The sequence below is a fragment of the Lithobates pipiens genome, unplaced genomic scaffold (assembly GCF_037356315.1).
Source record: "Lithobates pipiens isolate NorthernLeopardFrog02 unplaced genomic scaffold, aLitPip1_a1.2 Scaffold_8, whole genome shotgun sequence".
NCBI lineage: Eukaryota > Metazoa > Chordata > Amphibia > Anura > Ranidae > Lithobates > Lithobates pipiens.
In genome coordinates this window covers 398,925,131-398,942,422 of record NW_027507903.1, presented here as the reverse complement: position 1 = coordinate 398,942,422, position 17,292 = coordinate 398,925,131, and the positions used below count along the sequence as shown (strand labels likewise).

The following is a 17,292-nucleotide window of genomic DNA, read 5'->3' as shown; positions in this document are numbered from 1 at the left end:
TCTAAGATTGCCCTGTATTTGGCCCCATCCATCTTCCCATCAACTTTGACCAGCTTCCCTGTTCCCACTGAAGAAAAGAATCCCCACAACATGAAACGTCCACCACCATGTAGATAAACGGATAGTGTGTATGGGGCTTTAGAGTCTGTAAAAGACTTGAGACTGGGGCGGAGGTTCACCTTCCAGCAGAACATTGACCCTTTATGTAATGTAAGCCCACTTTATGTAATGTATGCAAAAGGGCTCTTGGCGTGTTTAATACTGGGAGAGTGTCTATGTCAAAAGCAAAGGACCTCCTAGCAGCTTTCCCTACAAGAATTTTACATGCCAGGTGATGACCTGTCAGTAAAATTTGTTTCCTGAGTCACCTTATGTCGTCATTCTACTCAGTCAGCTCCACCAATCTGATCCCATAAGACCAGATGATCAGAATACCTTTACTTATTTGTCAAGATCTGCAGGGCTGGAGAGCTCACTGCTTGGGAAGGCAAGCCCAGGCATGTGGAAGGGATCGGTGTCTAGACAGTAGAATCTAGATGTTTGCCCTTCTCTTCCAAGGTTGCCAGGTCCATATTCTAATAGACAACAAGATGTTTCTTACATTGCAAAACAAGTTGTAGATCCCAGGTGAAATTTACCAATGGGCAGAGATACACCTGAAGGCTTGAAAGTGGCCTATCTGCTGAACACAGAAAACCTGCTGGCAGATTGTATGAGCTTTTTTTTAGACAATCGTGAGTGGGTGGTGAACAGAAATCTTTAGACATTTTTCAGCCAGTCTAATGATGACACAAGGGAACACAGGTTTCCAACTTTAAATTCAGGTGCCCTAAAGCTATGACTCAGAATGCCTTTAGAGAAATGTTGGACTTTCTGTTGATCTACGTCCCCTAACTACTATTATGGTTGTTGTTCAATATTCTGAAGAGGCTCTTCAGGCTATAGCCATAGCACCTGGTTTAGGGAAAAATGTAGGTCATGCCTAAAAAAAAAAAAAACCTTCAAGGCTGGGTTTACACATCACAGCAGGGGTCCCCATTCACTGTTTCAAGTCCAATTTCAGTCCAAATTTTTGGCAGAATTCGGACCAGAAATGGACCAGAAGACGCACAGGACTCCTGTGCAATTCACACTGGTGCCGCTCTGGAGATGTGTGAACTGGGCTCCATACTGAGCCGGACGCAATCTCCTGACCTGCGAATTGGAATGCGGAGAAAGCTGCATCCAATTCGCAGTAGTGTGAACCCAGCCTCAAGGTTCCTTTGTGTTAATGAAAATAAGCTACACACATTGGTTGGGAGTATTCTTAGGCCAGTGGTTAAGCATGGTTAGCCTATTTTCAGTAAAATACAATGGAAATGAGCATCAAACGTGACCTTGACAAAACTTTTATGACCACGACTTTCTCTCTACAGTAAGAAGAGCATTTCCATGTAAGGAAATAAGTTTCTTACCTAAAAAATGCTTCCACGTTATAGCTTGTATTTGATGTATGGACTGAGGTAATCGCTGCCATGGGGCATTCACCAGCATCCTTTCACTTTGACTTCCTACCTCAGCAGAACACCATAAGAATAAATGCATCAGAAAAGATTGTAACAGAAACAACACATTGAGCACTGACACATAGCTGCCAACTGTACTGGATATCAAGGGACAAAGCCATACGTTGTAGGTTAAAAAGTTCCCTCACCCCAGACCAGTTATACAGCAAATTCTTAGCTGTAAATATTCTTTGGTGATTGCAATAAGATAATAATAATAAAAAAATGTATTATAATGAGTTGGCAACTATGCGACTAGCACTAGTACACTGACAGCATTACATCCAATGTACACAATAACATCTACTGGTGGGAATCGCTTTGAAGGTCATATGAAAATGATTTTCACAAAAAAAAAAAAAAAAGCAGCTTTTTTGTTTTTGTTTTGCACTGCTGCTAATTTTACAAAGAAAAAACGGAAACCATGGCAACCAAGACAGTCAGAATAATGTAAAGAGATCCAAAATGATCACAGATGAGTTATCACTTTGTTTTTCATTTACTCATTATTTTACCATGTGGGTTGCTATTCAGTCTCCAGTCATCCTGCAAAGATGTCATACTTAAAGCCATACAGCTAGGGAAAGTCTTTTTAACTGGGACACAGACAAAACCAAAAATACATTATTAGTAGAGATGGGACATGTTAGAAATTTTGACAGTGAATTCATTTCTCACATGAAAGTCAATGAAAATCTCTCCAATAGTGTCACAAACATAAACAAAGGAGATGACAGATTCAACGCTGGCCATACACTAGTGGAATTTTGAGCACATTTTCATATGAAAATTCTTGACAGAACATTCTTAGAAAGGTCATTCTTGCCATCGTTGAGTCCACCGATTTTGTTTGAAAGCCCTTCAAATTTTGTCTAGATATGCTTTTGGAATGTAATGCCGGATGTACTGTATTACAGTTACAATACAAAGTTGAGAATACCCTGTGACTATGCTGCTGTGAAATTTTACTTCAGAACAAAGAACATTGTCACCTCAAAAAAATAACAGATTCACTGGCAGGATGAAGGGGTAATAAACAAGGCTTGAGTCCTGCAGGAACGCATAGGAACGACGTTCCTGTACTTTTTCTTCAGCAGGAACACCGTTCCTGTTAGCAGCCGCGCCCTGCATCACGTATGCACGTATTGGTTGGTTTTCTTAACAAGAGCCAGGAAGGGCTGAAGTGACCGAGAGAATCCGGTCTTGTGGATATTGCCAAGCAGGCTGAAAGATCTAGATATCCTACAAGTGTTCTACAGCTTAGTTTCCCTACGTGTTCTGCAACAACATCAGTGATAAAGACTTTGTTCCTGAGTAAACACTTGGTTGGCTGCTAGGCCTTGTGAGAGAGGGGCTGCCCAATCTGAGTATTAATCCAGCTGCGAATGGCTATTCTCTAGATGCAGTCAAAGTAAGCAAGTTCTTTGACGTTTTTGGACTTTGACATTGAGAGTACCTGAACTTTCCTTTACAATCCTCTGATCCCAAGTTCAAAGACTGTTCAATGGTTTGAGTTTTTGCAAAGAAAATCCATTCAAGTGGATCTATTGTCAGTCTCAATTACTGGGCCATCTACCACGGGACATCCCCTAGACGTGAAACAAGGAGAACGAAACGTAACAGTAAGCCCAAAAATAAAGTTGCAAACTACAGTATACGCCCCTTGAGGATCAGGATTTCAGAGCACTACAATGACACCAATAACCACAATGCCAGGAACATTTCAAATGTCTCTAGACATTTCAGGGACATCCATAAAGGTAATTCTAATTATTTTAGTTTGTTTGGCATTGAACAGGTTAAGAAACCCCCAAGAGGTGGTAATGTGTACCGCTTACTCCTGCAGAGGGAAGTGTGGTGGATCCATACTTTGAATACTAGTATAGCACTAACCCCCGAAGGAGATGCTGGTTTGTCATTGAACAAACTGGGAGAAAGCATATTGCCCAATGTGGATGCCTGTCTACTAGAAAAATTAAGTTCCTGATCCGCATACAAGATCGGTAGATGCTGTTTAATAATACCAACAATCAGACTAAATTCAACTGCTAAGGATGTCACAAAATTGGTGTTACTGAAACTCTTTTGGCCCTTAGCAATTGAATGTAAGTTCTCTACGCTCTTACTCTCCTTATACCCTCGACCCCACAGTCTATTAGAAACTGCCTCACATACACAAACAGAATCGTTCTGTGTGGAGTAATTAGTTTTCACTCATATAAACTCCCCTGTGGGTATTGCTCTTAGCCCTTGTACACACGGTCGGAGATTCCGGCAGAATGTGTCTGATCGGACCGTTTTGTCGGATATTCCAACTGTGTGTGGTCTAGATCAGACTGTTTCCGTCGGAGTATCCGACGGACCAAGTTTTCCAACTTGTTGGTAAAATTTTCAGACAAAATGCTCTGATCGGTCATACTCCGATCATGTGTAGAGAATTCCGATCGGATAAAGTGCCACGCATGCTCAGATCAAATTCCTACACCAAAGCTATTGGCTACTAGCGTGAACGTAGTCCCGTCGTAACAAAATAACGTCATCATGTCGGATTTTCCATGTGTATACAACAGTTTCGGACAAAATTTGGTTGTCGGAATCTCCGACCGCGTGTACGAGGGCTAAGTGTATGTGTTGGGTGACAGCTAGAGGCTAACAAGAGAGAATTCCCTGCACATGTCTTTCTCAAGGTGTTGTTTCTAACTGTGGCTGTGGCTGCTTCGCCTGCAAGGAGCAGATCTAGGTAATGGACTTGTTCAGGATAAAATTTGCTTGTAAATTACAGGTTGCAGTCATTTTTGATTTAAGTACATCAAAAAGGAAATTAAAGATTGTTGAGTGTTAGTCCATACAAAGATCAGGTCATCTATAAAGCGCGACCACACCACGAGATGCTGTCACTAAAACGATTGCTTGATGAAAACAAAACCATTTCCTCCCATCAGCCTATATAAAGATTGGTAGTTAATGTTTTTCAGAGTCTTATTGAAAAAAAGAAGTGATTGGGTTTAAAGAGTCCAGCACAGCGCAAACTAGTTATAAAAAGCCCAATTTAAGTAAAGCTGAATTTTCAGCTTTACCGGCACTTAAAAAAAGAGCTGACAGACTGAGCACTTCAAATGGTACTTAGACCCACTAGCCAGTGGTTTAGTGTTTTCCATCTCTGTCAGGGCACTAAGACAGTTTTTTGTTTTTTATAATTATGTTCTTTGTTTTTTGTATTGAACTGTACTGTAATTGTGTTGTTTCTCCCTATACATTATAAAGCGCTGCATAAACTGTTGGCGCTATATAAATCATGTATAATAATAATAATAAGATTTGTCTATTGTGTTTCTTGTCACAATTATGTGCTGCTTTAGATGCTCTATTGAACTGTATTATCATTGTTGGTTGTTCCACTCGTTTCTTCCCTGCAGGGCTTTTGTCTGTTCATTAAAGCAGTATTTAAACCCAAAAGCAAACAATTATTCTTTTGCAGCTTAAAATTTCTTTGATGAGACGGCAGTATTTTTTTTTCTTTTTTAGGCTTTATTTCTTCTATTTTTATCTGGCGATCCTGCCAGTAAGTCTGCTGTTTATCAAAAGAACATGCTCTCCAGCAGAATGTATCAGTTACAGGGATGAGACAAACCATTTAACACTGGCAGGAGAGCTTACAATGATCATATTTTATTTATTTATGTAAAACCTTTATTCCAAAAGGGAAAACTGTTTGCAGTACCTGATAAAGTGTTTGCTGGAGCTTGGCTTAAATTTTGTTAGTGTATTTAAATATACTATTACATCTAACAACCCCCCCCAGACTGAGAATGCTGCTGTCCAAATGTGCCTCCTGTGCTCCTTTATCCAAAGTGGGGGTACGCTAATACAGGAGGTGTGCTACTGGCCAGATCACCAAACAGAGAAAACAGAAGGAGAAAAGACTAAGAAAAGAGAACTGACGCAGCCACCACATCTAAAGATTGGTTAGCTGCAGTGTATAAATGTTTTGGTTTTGGGTTTAATACCTCTTTAAAGAGGAAGTAAACTCTCCCACTCTGATGCTTATTTTCATTTAGTCCAATATAATAAGTCATTATCAGACTATAGCCACTGTAATCCAGCCCAAATCGCATATTACTTACTGTTTAAAGAAACTTTAAAAAACTTGTTTCCAGGGGTTAGGCAGCGCCATCTTAAGTATTGTTTTCTGAGTTCACAGTGGAGTGTATTTCCGCCCTTACATTGAGCACTTCCTGTACTGTTAACCAAGCCTCCTTCTCAATCCAACGTTTCTATGGCAACCCTGCTTCCCTGTTCATAGCTTACTTGTTTATTTCATGGTATTTATTTGTGTTGATGTCTAATGTTTCCCTTTGTCAGACTTCAGCTGATAAGACTGCAGTAATGGCCAAGTTTAGACTGTATGTCATGTCACATGGTCACATGGTGTGTAGGAAGAAACTCTGAGTGATTAGCAGAGTTCAGTGTTGTGCCGTAGGTAGTCCTAACAGATACATAAGACATAGAGAGTGTGCCTTAAATCAGGGGAGATCTGGGCATGCTCAGTGACTTCATTCTACAGAACAACAAGGATTACAACAATACTAAGCAAGTAAGGAGATATCTACAATGCTGATTTACATGGGACAAAGTTGTGGAGGAGGGTTTACAACCACTTTAAAGCCTATTTAAAGCCACAGGTGTGCCAGGGAGTGTGGTGCTTCTTTCTAGTGTTGTGGACACTGGGAATAAAGGACCTGTGAAACAGCAGCTTCTTTGGGAGTGAGCGGAACAATACATTTCCATTTACTTTTTACTATACAATATTTTTACTGTGCCCCATAGCCAAATTTAAATTACAAGTCCCCTAAGCCAATTTTCCATTCATTTTTTTTTTTTTTATGACCACAAAATTATCTGCAAACTCAAGATTTCAAACATTTGCATTAACTGTAAAAATTTTCAAAAAGTAAATATTTGATATAACTAGAATTCTTAAAGTATGAAAATGTGTTAATTTTTAAAATGCTTGTTAAAACATTTCCTACCACCATCTATCCATCTTTTATCTTGTAGAACCTCTGCCTCCAAACTGATCAAATTGTGCTTTTAAGAAAAGAAATGTGACACATAAAACCGTGTACTGCTTAAAAATCGTGTTTGAAAATGTAAAGACGTGACTGAGCTCCCTGTGTCCTAGGGATGCTTAGCACAAAGAAGTGTGCCCTTAAACAAATGGGTGCAGCAGAAGACCAATTATATGGAAGAAAAAAATACAGAACATAATGTCCTAAATCCTCTACCAAAGGTTGCACTTTTTTTATGATGTTAAGACAAGTGGATCTACTTGAGGATCTTTTAGTAGTGATTTAACAGCTAAAGTGTTTTTCATGCTGTACTGGTAGATAGTATAAAAAATGCAGTGGAACAAAAGCACAGCTGCACCGACGCATGTTCGTGAGCAGCATCTATTTAACAGCCTGAGAAGAAAACGCTTTCTGTGTCATGGCATCCCCATGTATTTTTGGCTTTGTGTTTCCCATTTTAAATAATATTTGCATCTGTGAGCACAAAGTATCATTTCTGTTGACTCCATTCTGATATAGAAAGAGATAAAAAGAGAGAAAAAAAAGGACTGGACGCTGGACAGAGTATAGCTGGCCATAAATGGACAAATCGAATTACTTGACATTAACCTCCCTGGTGGTACGATTATTTCAGATTTTAGGTGCTAAAAGCGGTACAATTATTTTGCTTGGAAATTTGGCGTTTTATATTGTAGGCCTGTAATTCTTAGGAATAACTCACTTAAATCTGTCCAGATCAGAGTCTAGTAGACATCCCGGGTGTGATAAAGTTTGAAAAATGAAATCATAAACTATAATATAATAAATAACTATAAATAATTATACCAAATAATAATATAACAATAATAAAAATGATTCAATAATGTAATCAAATCAAAAACACTGAAATTTGCTCAGTTGCAGAATTGTCACTGTCATTACTTTTCAATATTTGATGACGGATCTCCCCACAAATCGCTATCGCTCAATTCTGCGAATGATTCTAATTTATTATCGCTGTTTTCTAGCTGGTCTAAAATCATTTTTGATGTAAAGGGACAGTTTTGGTTGCTATGGACTATCTCCAGTTTCCAGGCATAAAGAACCGTTTTTATAATATAAAACTACATGCAGGACACTGGACCACCACTAGGGACAAAGGGGATGTGAAATAATTACATACAGCAATGTAATCTGTAAGATTACATTATACTGTATGTAACTGTGTGTTTTACTTTTTGAATTTGGCGCCGTTCTCCGTCCCTGTTCGTCGCAATGCTCACAGGGAACGGAACCCGGCGATGTGATAGATCGAGCGGAGGAAGGCTCGCTCCTACAGCGGGGGGAAAATGCTGGATCCAGGGGACAAGATAAGTAACATCTTCCTGGATTCAGCAATGCAGTCCCGAGTCTGGCTCGGGGTTAATGCTATTGGTACAAAATTTTCACCCCGAGCCAGACTCGAGAATACCGCTAGGGGGGTTAATGCAGGTTTGGCTATATCCATAGGCGTGTGTACAGGGTGTGCCAGGTTTGCTTGGGCACACCCTAATCATCCCATGTGGCACTGATTGGACTGTTTGGACCCCTGATATTTCACCAAAGCCCCCTAATAGAGCAATGAAAAAAATTGTAATAAATAAATTTTTTTAAAAATATTAAAAACTACTGACACAGTCGTCTCCCCTACTGACACCAATCTCCGCTCTATTGACACGGTCAGTATATATATACACATACACATATGACTATATACACGATGGTGGTCACAGATGGCGCAGTATGCATCAAGATATGACCTTTTGGGATGCAAACTTTTATAAGCGGGATTTTAAATGACTGCATATTCTGTCTTGGGTGTTCCGTATCCAAGTTTAAATCTGTCAGCTTTGAGAGTTAATGGCAGCTCTGATGTAAAGAGTAGCGAAGAGTTAAAATTTATCATAAAGCAGTCGATTTACTAAAACTGGAGCACTCAGAATCTGGTGCAGCTGTGCATGGTAACCAATCATCTTCAGACATCGGCTTGTTCAATTAAGATTTGGCAATAAAAACTGGAAGTTGATTGGTTTCTATGCAGAATTGATCCAGATTTTGCGCTCTCCAGTTTTGGAAAATAACCCCAAATGTTATATCTCTGTGCCTTCATATTCCAGTGATAACTGTTTGCCACATTTCATTTATAGGGGTCAGAAAAAGGGGGAAAACATTAGTGTGTACTCTTCTGTGTTCACAGTGATTAGGCCCAACAGTCCTTTTCAGGATTATCTTTTTGTGTGTGTTGGCAACAACTTTAGTTGCTGTTTAGCTGCTGCAATAACAAATTTTTATGTGTTTTATTTTTTTCGTGTTTTATTGGGATTGGTTAAAACACATGCACACAAAAACAGGGTTGTGGTTTAGTGTTTTAAGGTTGGGCCTCATGCTGGGTTCACCCTATTGAGAATTGGATGTGGGTTTCCCCTCATCCAATTTGCATAGTAGGAGATTGTGACGGGCTCTCTATGGAGTTGGTTCACACATCTCCAGAACAGCTCCGGTGCGAATTGCACATGAGTCCTGTAGTCTTTTGGTCCATTTCAGGTCTGAATTCAACCCCAAATTCTTGCTGAAATTAGACCTGAATCTGTGAATGGAGACGTACCAGACCCCCTGCTGCGAGCCGCTCCATGCTCTAGTGTGAACCCAGCCTTAGTGTTTTAGGCTCTTATCTTTTTTTTTTGGCGGGGAGGTACGGTATATTTTACCCAGTATTTTGTGTGGAAAGCACACCAGGCAGGGAGTAGCAATTAGCTGTGATGTTCTTACAACTGCAGGTCACTGCCAAATGGGCTTGAGTGATGAGGAGGGTGGGGATGATGAGGTACCAAATTTTGTAGAGGAGAAAAGTGAGGTAAAGACAGAATAGCAACAAGGTAGGATTTTCTTCATGGGCAGGGGCAGCTTTCAGAGGAAGGAACAGTCACCCCATTCTGCTGCAGCATATGCATATGCACCACAAAGATTGGGAGTAGCAACTATTATTAACTATTAAAAGAGGTATGCAGAGAGAGGACTGCAGAGAGAGCGAGATATCATTTTTCCCTGTAGAAATCATAAGTAGGACCTCATCTGGAATATGTTCAGTTTTGGGCACCAGTTCATAAAAAGGATATTGGGGAACTGGAGAAGCTGCAGAGAAGGGCAACCAAACTAATAAGAGGCATGGAGGAGCTCCGCTATGAGGAAAGATTAGAGGACTGAATTTATTCTCTTGAGAGGAGATTAAGGGGAGATATGATCAACATCTATAAATAAATAAGTGGTCCATATAGTAAATTTGTTGTAGAGTTATTCCCTTTAAGGTTATCTCCAAATATGTAAAGGCTTCTTCACATTAGGAGCTGTGAAAGTAGACTCCCTCAAGAGCTGGTTCTAGCCTCTAACTCAGTAGATTGTTTTAAGAAAGGTTTGGATTATTTCCTAAATTAATATAATATACCGGTAACTGGATACTAATATTTATAAGTTGATCCAAGGAATATCTGATTGCCTCTTGGGGATTAGTAAGGATTTTCCCCCCACCAGAGCAGATTTGATTATGCTTTGTTTTTTTCCTTCCTCTGGATCAACTGTGGGTATTGGATAAGGAATAGAGAGGTTTTCTACTTGATGGTGTTGGTTTTCTTTTTCTTTTTTTGGTTCAACTGGAAGGCTAGCACTCTTCTTCCTCCCTAATTTCTCAGTTTCTACCTCTGCCCCCACAACACTACATTTTGCAGCTGCTGCCACATTTTTAGCCTCAAGTGATAGTGAGAGAAGTCTGTCAAGGAGTCTGAGAGGCTTATATGATGACACTTTGTGGGGGATTTACTAAAACTGGTGCACACAGAATCTGGTGCAGCGGTCACATAGTAACCAATCAGCTTCTAATTTCAGCCTGTTCAATTAAACCTAGAAGCTGGTTACCATGCACAGGTGCACCAGTTTTGGTAAATGGCCCCCATTTAGTGGGTAAGAGAGTCACACTGAATAGGGCCAATCATAGCCTCGAACCTTGACGTATGACTCCTTACCCCACCCGTCACCTCCAACAGCACCCTTGATCAGACAGGTGTCTCCCCCTCAGCTGCTGAAATGGAACAAACAAATTGTACCCAAATCACACAGATGAATAGATAAGAATATAACAAATATGTTGATTATTTAATGTTAAGTATTATAGCCAATTGCTCACACTTTAGACGTTGAGTAGACATCTTGGGGTCTGGACATTTGGGGACCTAACACCTAGCTGCTAACAAATCTTTAATATGGTTTTGTAGGCTTGTTGCTGTATATAAATTTATCCAGCTGTCACCTCACAAATCATCAAAGAATGCTTACATACCCTGTGACTACAACTCAGCAGGGACAGAGATCTTTACACACAGGGGCCTAAGCCCTCTGCAATCATTTGTCCTTTTCTTAGAAGGAATATGTTCCATCTCCCAATATGAGATCCATGAAGATTCAAAATGGAATGTCCTGGTTTTATAGAAGTAAGTAAAATGTTAACATCTGGTCTTACAGAACACCCTAGTGACTGACAAAGCAGTTGTATGGACCCTGCTCATGGCAGCCACCTGGTGTTTGCACTAGCTGCGATTGCGATGATGCGCTGGTGTCAAAAATCCTAACCCCAACCCACTCATTAGAACCGAGTGGTCCATTTTTCCTATAGCTCAAAATTTCTCTTTGCCCCACGTGAGGTACCACCTCCAAAGGTGATTGGCCAGAGGTTAGAGCCTGCTCAAATCCAGGGGCAGTGGGAAAAGTGAACGTGCACCAGGATTCCAGCCCTTAGGATAACTTAGGAATCTCAGAAACATTTGAGAATCATCTAGCTGCCAAAAACCTTTTCAGTGCACCAGATTTTTGTATCTGCTTGTCTGTCCAGCCAGCTAGATTTGGGTGAGTCTCCACCTATTAGTGCAGGCAGTATTGCAGGCTGTGATAATTGTTTTTAAAATGGTTTAATTTCCTAAGTCAGCTCTCTGTCCTCATTCATCCTCCCTCCAAACAAGGATCTTAATTCAGTTAGCAAGTCATTGTAAAAATGCTCATTGACAGCCCCTATGTCTAGGACTCCAATGCCAGTTTGCAAAACAACTGGGTGTACACCTGCTTCCATTTCAGCTGGTGGAATTGGCCCATTTTTTCACATTTATGGCCTGTGCTGCACCACAGTACTCAGATGCCATTCATTTGGCCAGGATACCATCCTGCCTTCCATCAGAATGTGGAAGGTTATGTCTCCGACTCCATGTTGCTGGACCACATGGTCATCAGTAGGGTCCACCTGTGGTTTGGGGAGTACAAGCATAGAAGTTGCATCTCTTTAATGGCCCACTGGGTAAAAATGCTACTTACTAGGTAGGATGGCACTAGAGCTGTGGCCCTGTGTCTTGCACCTTGGTAAAGGTGACAGCCACCTCTGCTTTCTCCTTCTCATTGGCCTCGTCCAGTAACTCCTAATAACCACCATTCCCCCAAGTGCCCTTGAAGCTATGCAACAGCCAAGGCAAAACACTGCCAGACAGGAGCCACACTGGGCAAAAAATTGTGGTAGACTCTATCAGGCGCAGGCTAAGAGGTGACTGACCCCACGCAATTTTATGCCATCTTATGCCAGGCAAGATTGTGTGTGACAATGGCACTAACCTGCTGGCCACCCTTTGGCAGGGAAAGTTCACACGTTTCTTGCATAGCACATGTCCTGGTGGTGCAGTGATTTAGACCCCTTTCGCACTGGGGCGCTTTTCATGTGTTTTAGCGCTAAAAATAGCACATGTAAAGTGCCTCTCAAGCCACCCCAGTCCTTTCACACTGGGGCGGTGCACTTGCAGGACGGGGAAAAAAGTCCTGCAAGCAGCATCTTTGGGGCGGTGCGGGAGTGGTGTATACACCACTCCTCCACCGCCCCTGTCCATTGAAAGAATGGGCAGCATTGCCGAAGCGCTGGCAAAGCACTTTGGCAGCGCCGCAACACGGGCGCAACACAGGCGCTATTAAGGGTAGGGACTGATGTGAGTGTGCAATGCACAGGGATATGGACAATTGTAGACCCTCACTCAGGTTGAACTGGATGGACTGGTGTCTTTATTCAACCTTACTAACTATGTAACTATGTAACCCTTTATTCAGCTACTAGTGAGGGGTTTAAAATCACCCCGCTAGCAGCTGAAAAGCGCCGCTATTACAGTGGGGAAAAGCGGCACTAGCCATTTTAGCAGTGCTTTTCCGCTAACACCTGCTCCGTCCCAGTGTGAAAGGGGTCTTATTGTTAGGTAACCTGGCTTCCAGGATATACTACAGAAGGCCAGAAGAATGCCGGAACATTTTAGGCAGTCATCCCCAGCAAGTGTTCGTCTGGTTGAAATGCAGTGGGAACAAAAGCTGCCTGCCAACCTGTCGCCTTTCCTGGCCCATTGCTGGCACCGTTACCAGCTCCTGTCTCCTCTGTTGGCCTGCAATCATTATCAGCTCCTGGGGCCCAGCTCCTGGGGCCTCCTCTGCTCTGTCACCATTACCAGCTCCTTCTAGTGCCATCCTTGCCAGCTCCTGCCAACTCTGCTGGACTTTCACCAATACCATTTCCTGCTACCCCTCATTGACTGCCACATTACCAGCTAATGCTAACTCTGCTGGATGGCCACCATTACCAGATCCAGCCACCACTCCTAGTCAGCTGCTTCCACTATTACCAGCCCCTGCAGCCTCTGCCATCACCAGCTCCTGTAGCCTCTCCTGTGCTATTCTGAGATTGCATAAAGGTAATAGCTATTATCTCAGATATCTTTATTCAGATTAGTTTCAGTGCCTCTTGGGTTTAAAAATATAATTGTGAGTACATGACTTTGGTCAAGTTATTTGGATATACATTTGGTTTAAAGTAAAGTTGTCACAACATGGGTAAACAGAGCATCAAGATGTCAGCAGGGCCAGGCTGGGAATAAAAAACAGCCCTTGAAAAAATGTCATACCAGCCCCATAGCATTATTATACCAGCCCAACATCATAATGCTATTATTTTCTTGTTCATGAAAGGGAATTCCATGCATTTTAAAGCACATTTGAAGAGTGTATTATATATAGAGAAGACAGATATGAAATCGCATAGGGCTTTGGTAAAAGTGGTCAATCATCAAAGGGGACCCCAGGATTTCTGGGATGTGTGGGGGGACTCTGTTGACCAGAGACCACCTTACGCAGAAAGAATACACTAAGGTGAGGGGCAGTGGGTTACTGATATAAGAGGAAAACCTTTATATCAGTGTCCCCTTACATTATCGTATTTACTCCCCCCTTACATCAGTGACCCCCCCATCAGACTGGCCTTGCAGTGCTGTCATTGACCTCCTCTCAGGTGCACCTTGAAGGGCTCAGTCAGTTGGCTCCAGCTTGATGGCTCTGGTTTTATCCTATAGTCTCCTCTCCACAGTCCACACACGTCTGACTTCTAACATGACCCCCATCCTGGCGGCACTCCCACTCTTGACTCCTCTCCAGACTCCCTCAGAGACTGCAGACATGATATATGACAAGAGATAGTCAGGGGTTGTGGTATAAACCACTTCTTCCCCGCCACAAAGATGCTGCTTGCAGGACTTTTTTTTTAACGTCCTGCCAGCGCAGTGCCCCAGTGTAAAAGCACACTGGGACTGCAGGGGAGGCATTTTTTAGGCACTTTACAGGTGCTATTTTTAGCCCAAAAGCACCTGAAATGAGAATCCTGAAGCACCTGAAATCAGAATCCTGACCCCCAGAGCTAGCTGCTAGCTCTGAGGGCAGTCGGCAGGAGCGAGGAGCCAGCAGAGATCTGATAAGGAGGATCCGGGCTGCTCTGTGAAAAACCACTGCACAGAGCTGGTAAGTATGATATATTTGTTATTTTTAAACAAAACACAATCTCACTTCAAGGTTCCAAGCACACTAGCAGCAAAGGCAGCATAAACTCTCCAGGTAGTTCTTGCAGCAGAGGAGGATGATGGGGAGCCTTCCATACTGTCTACCTCAGCTGCTCTGCAGAGTAAACCAGCGACCACCCCACCAACCACGCCCGGAGCATCAGACCAGTCTGTAAGTCTTGATGTGCCAGATCCTCATGCATATGTTTATCTAATGCTCTATCTATCAGCTTAATAAATTTTTTGGTTAAACGCTCTCTTATAACAATTATTTTTCTCTAGCCATCTACATCACAGGAGAGAACAGAGAGACTGGAGAGACACAAGAGACAGGAGAGAGGACACACCAGTCAGAGCAGAAGCTGTAGGAGGCAAACTGCTAAGACCGAGGCAATGCTCTAAGTAGACCAGCTTCTGATGGATCTGCTGGCCAAAGACCATTAGCATAATAGAGCCCTGTTGGAGTAGGATCACTTTGCAGACCTTAGGGATGAGGGCCATGTTCTGCCGCCATCTCTAGCACCAACGGAGGCATTTTGCGAGGGACAAAAAGGAGCATGTGGTATGCAATATATTTGCGCCTTTATTGCAGGCTGCCAGGCTGCGGAACAGATTGACCTGCCATTACCCTTACTGAGAAACTGGCCTGCTCCTTAAGTTGCACCTCTGCCATGTCCCCCTCCTGTCTATCACCAACCCCTAGGTTTCTCAAGGCCCCCTTACTTCTTTCCACCCTCATGCCTTTACCAACCGAGCCAGAAACATCTCCCAGCCCTCCCCTGATTTCTCCCATACCCGGTCTTCATCACTATATCCAGTATATCAGCACCTGAAGGCCTTTTTTTCTAGTTATTTGACAATTTGTTCTCCACAGTTATGGAGAAAAAAAAAATCTAGGGTCATTTTTGTGGCCTATATTTTTATTATATTTGGCACTTACTCTTGGCCTATTTTGCTGCCATTTTTGTTAATTTATTGGTGACCCCCCCCCCATCAAGGAAGGTGTTCCGCCTTGTCTTTGACCTTCCCTGCTTACTGCCAGTCTTGATCCCGGCTCATTCTGACTACTCTTTTGCCTGATCCTTGGTACTTCGCTGTCCGCCTGTTACCGACCTGGCCTGCTACAGGACTATGTTTTGCCTGATGCTCCTGTACTGTATCTGTCTGCCAGTGTATGCCCCGGCCTGCCTGAAACTTGCCTGTGTTCTGGACTACAGGACATCTCTTAGTTGCCACTGCCTCCGGCTGTCAATCTGGTCCTCCTAGCTGAACCTCCTGAACTGCTATATTGCCTTGCTGTCCTCCAGTCTTCTGTTTCCAGCTACTTCTCTGGACTACAATACACCTCCTTGTCAAGTACAGCTTCCAGCTTCCTGTTGTTCCTGCCTCCTACAGGGACCCTGCTCCAGTCCACAACTGGTCCCCTCGCAGCACATCAGAAGTCCGGACCAGCCCCTACACCTGCTACCTGCTAGGCCCTTGTGCCCTTTTGCACTCCCAAGCCCCTGTCTGCTCTATCAGGGGTTCTCGAGCCAGAGGTATACGAGAAGCCGCTCCCTGCATAAGTGGGCTCAACCACCAGGTACGTGACACCCCCTATGTTATTTGGCATTTTTTAGCCACCAATTTTGTAAACAAATTCTAAAATGATTTGAAAACAAAATAGAAATGTGTTTTACTTATCAACTATCTTGTCTTCCGTGTATTTCTTGTTCAAAAGTTTTATTGAGAGTACAGATCAGTGTACAGGCAATAAGAAGATCTTGAACAAAGGTACAATGTAATAGGAGTATAAGTTTTAGGTCTTTAGCTATTACAAGCAGATAGAGAATAAACAATACTAAATTAAGCTATGCTCATTCCATTTGAAAGAAAATGAGGATTATAATTGAGAAAGATCCTAATCAGAAAGTATGATGTTAAAGAGGAAGTAAACCCTGATGAGTTTACTTCTTCTTTGTCTCCCTGAAAAGGTAAAGCATAATGGGCTACTATGCATCGCATAGTAGCCCATTATGTGTCACTTATGCCGCATACACACGATCAAACAATCCGGTGGAAAAGTCCGGCAAACTCAAGTCCGCTAAACAATCCCCCCGTGTGTAGCCTCCGGCATATTTTTTTTGACCCGACAGTACGGCGGACTTAGAATTTCGGTTTGCACAACAATCTGCCCGCCGTACTCGCATTTCGGCAGACAATCCGGCCGTGTGTATGCCAGTCCGCCGTACTTTTGAAATGAGCGGACTTTTCCCGCCCGGAGAAAAGTCCGCTCATTTCGAGCGGGTCTCCAGGTAGGCAGGGCTTGCGAAGGAGACGTCGCTGGCCCCGCCGCCTGGTATGGACTTAAAGGGGAACCCCAACGCCGAAAAAAATCGGCGTGGGGGTCCCCCCCAAGTCCACAACAGACCCTTGTCCGAGCACGCTACCCGGCCGGCCAGGAAAGGGGGGCGAGCGAGCGCCCCCTCCTTAGCCGTACCAGGCCGCGTGCCCTCAACATGGGGGGTGCCTTGGGGAAGGGGGGGGCCGCGCGGCCCCCCCACCCCAAAGCACCTTGTCCCCATGTTGATGAGGACAAGGGCCTCTTCCCGACAACCCTGGCCGTTGGTTGTCGGGGTCTGCGGGCGGGGGGCTTATCGGAATCCGGGAGCCCCCTTTAATAAGGGGGCCCCCGGATACCAGCCCCCCATCCTATGTGAATGAGTATGGGGTACAATGTACCCCTACCCATTCACCTGTAAAATAAAAGTACAAAAAAAACCCACAACACAC

At 43.1% G+C, this 17,292-nt stretch overlaps 1 protein-coding gene across 3 annotated transcripts in view; it reads right to left on the bottom strand.

Moving 5' to 3' along the window:
• The window catches only part of LOC143964322 (F-box/LRR-repeat protein 3-like), a 67,791-nt gene that overhangs the window by 25,746 nt on the left and 24,753 nt on the right, over positions 1–17,292 (bottom strand). Inside the window, exon 3 of one of the 3 annotated variants that reach the window (XM_077474020.1) lies at positions 1,455–1,550. The exons of the other annotated variants lie outside the window; for them this stretch is intronic. Within the exon in view, the coding sequence (XP_077330146.1) occupies positions 1,455–1,516 (62 nt within the window). The 5' untranslated portion in view covers positions 1,517–1,550. The remainder of the gene's footprint in view (positions 1–1,454; positions 1,551–17,292) is intronic. 3 annotated transcript variants of the gene reach the window in all.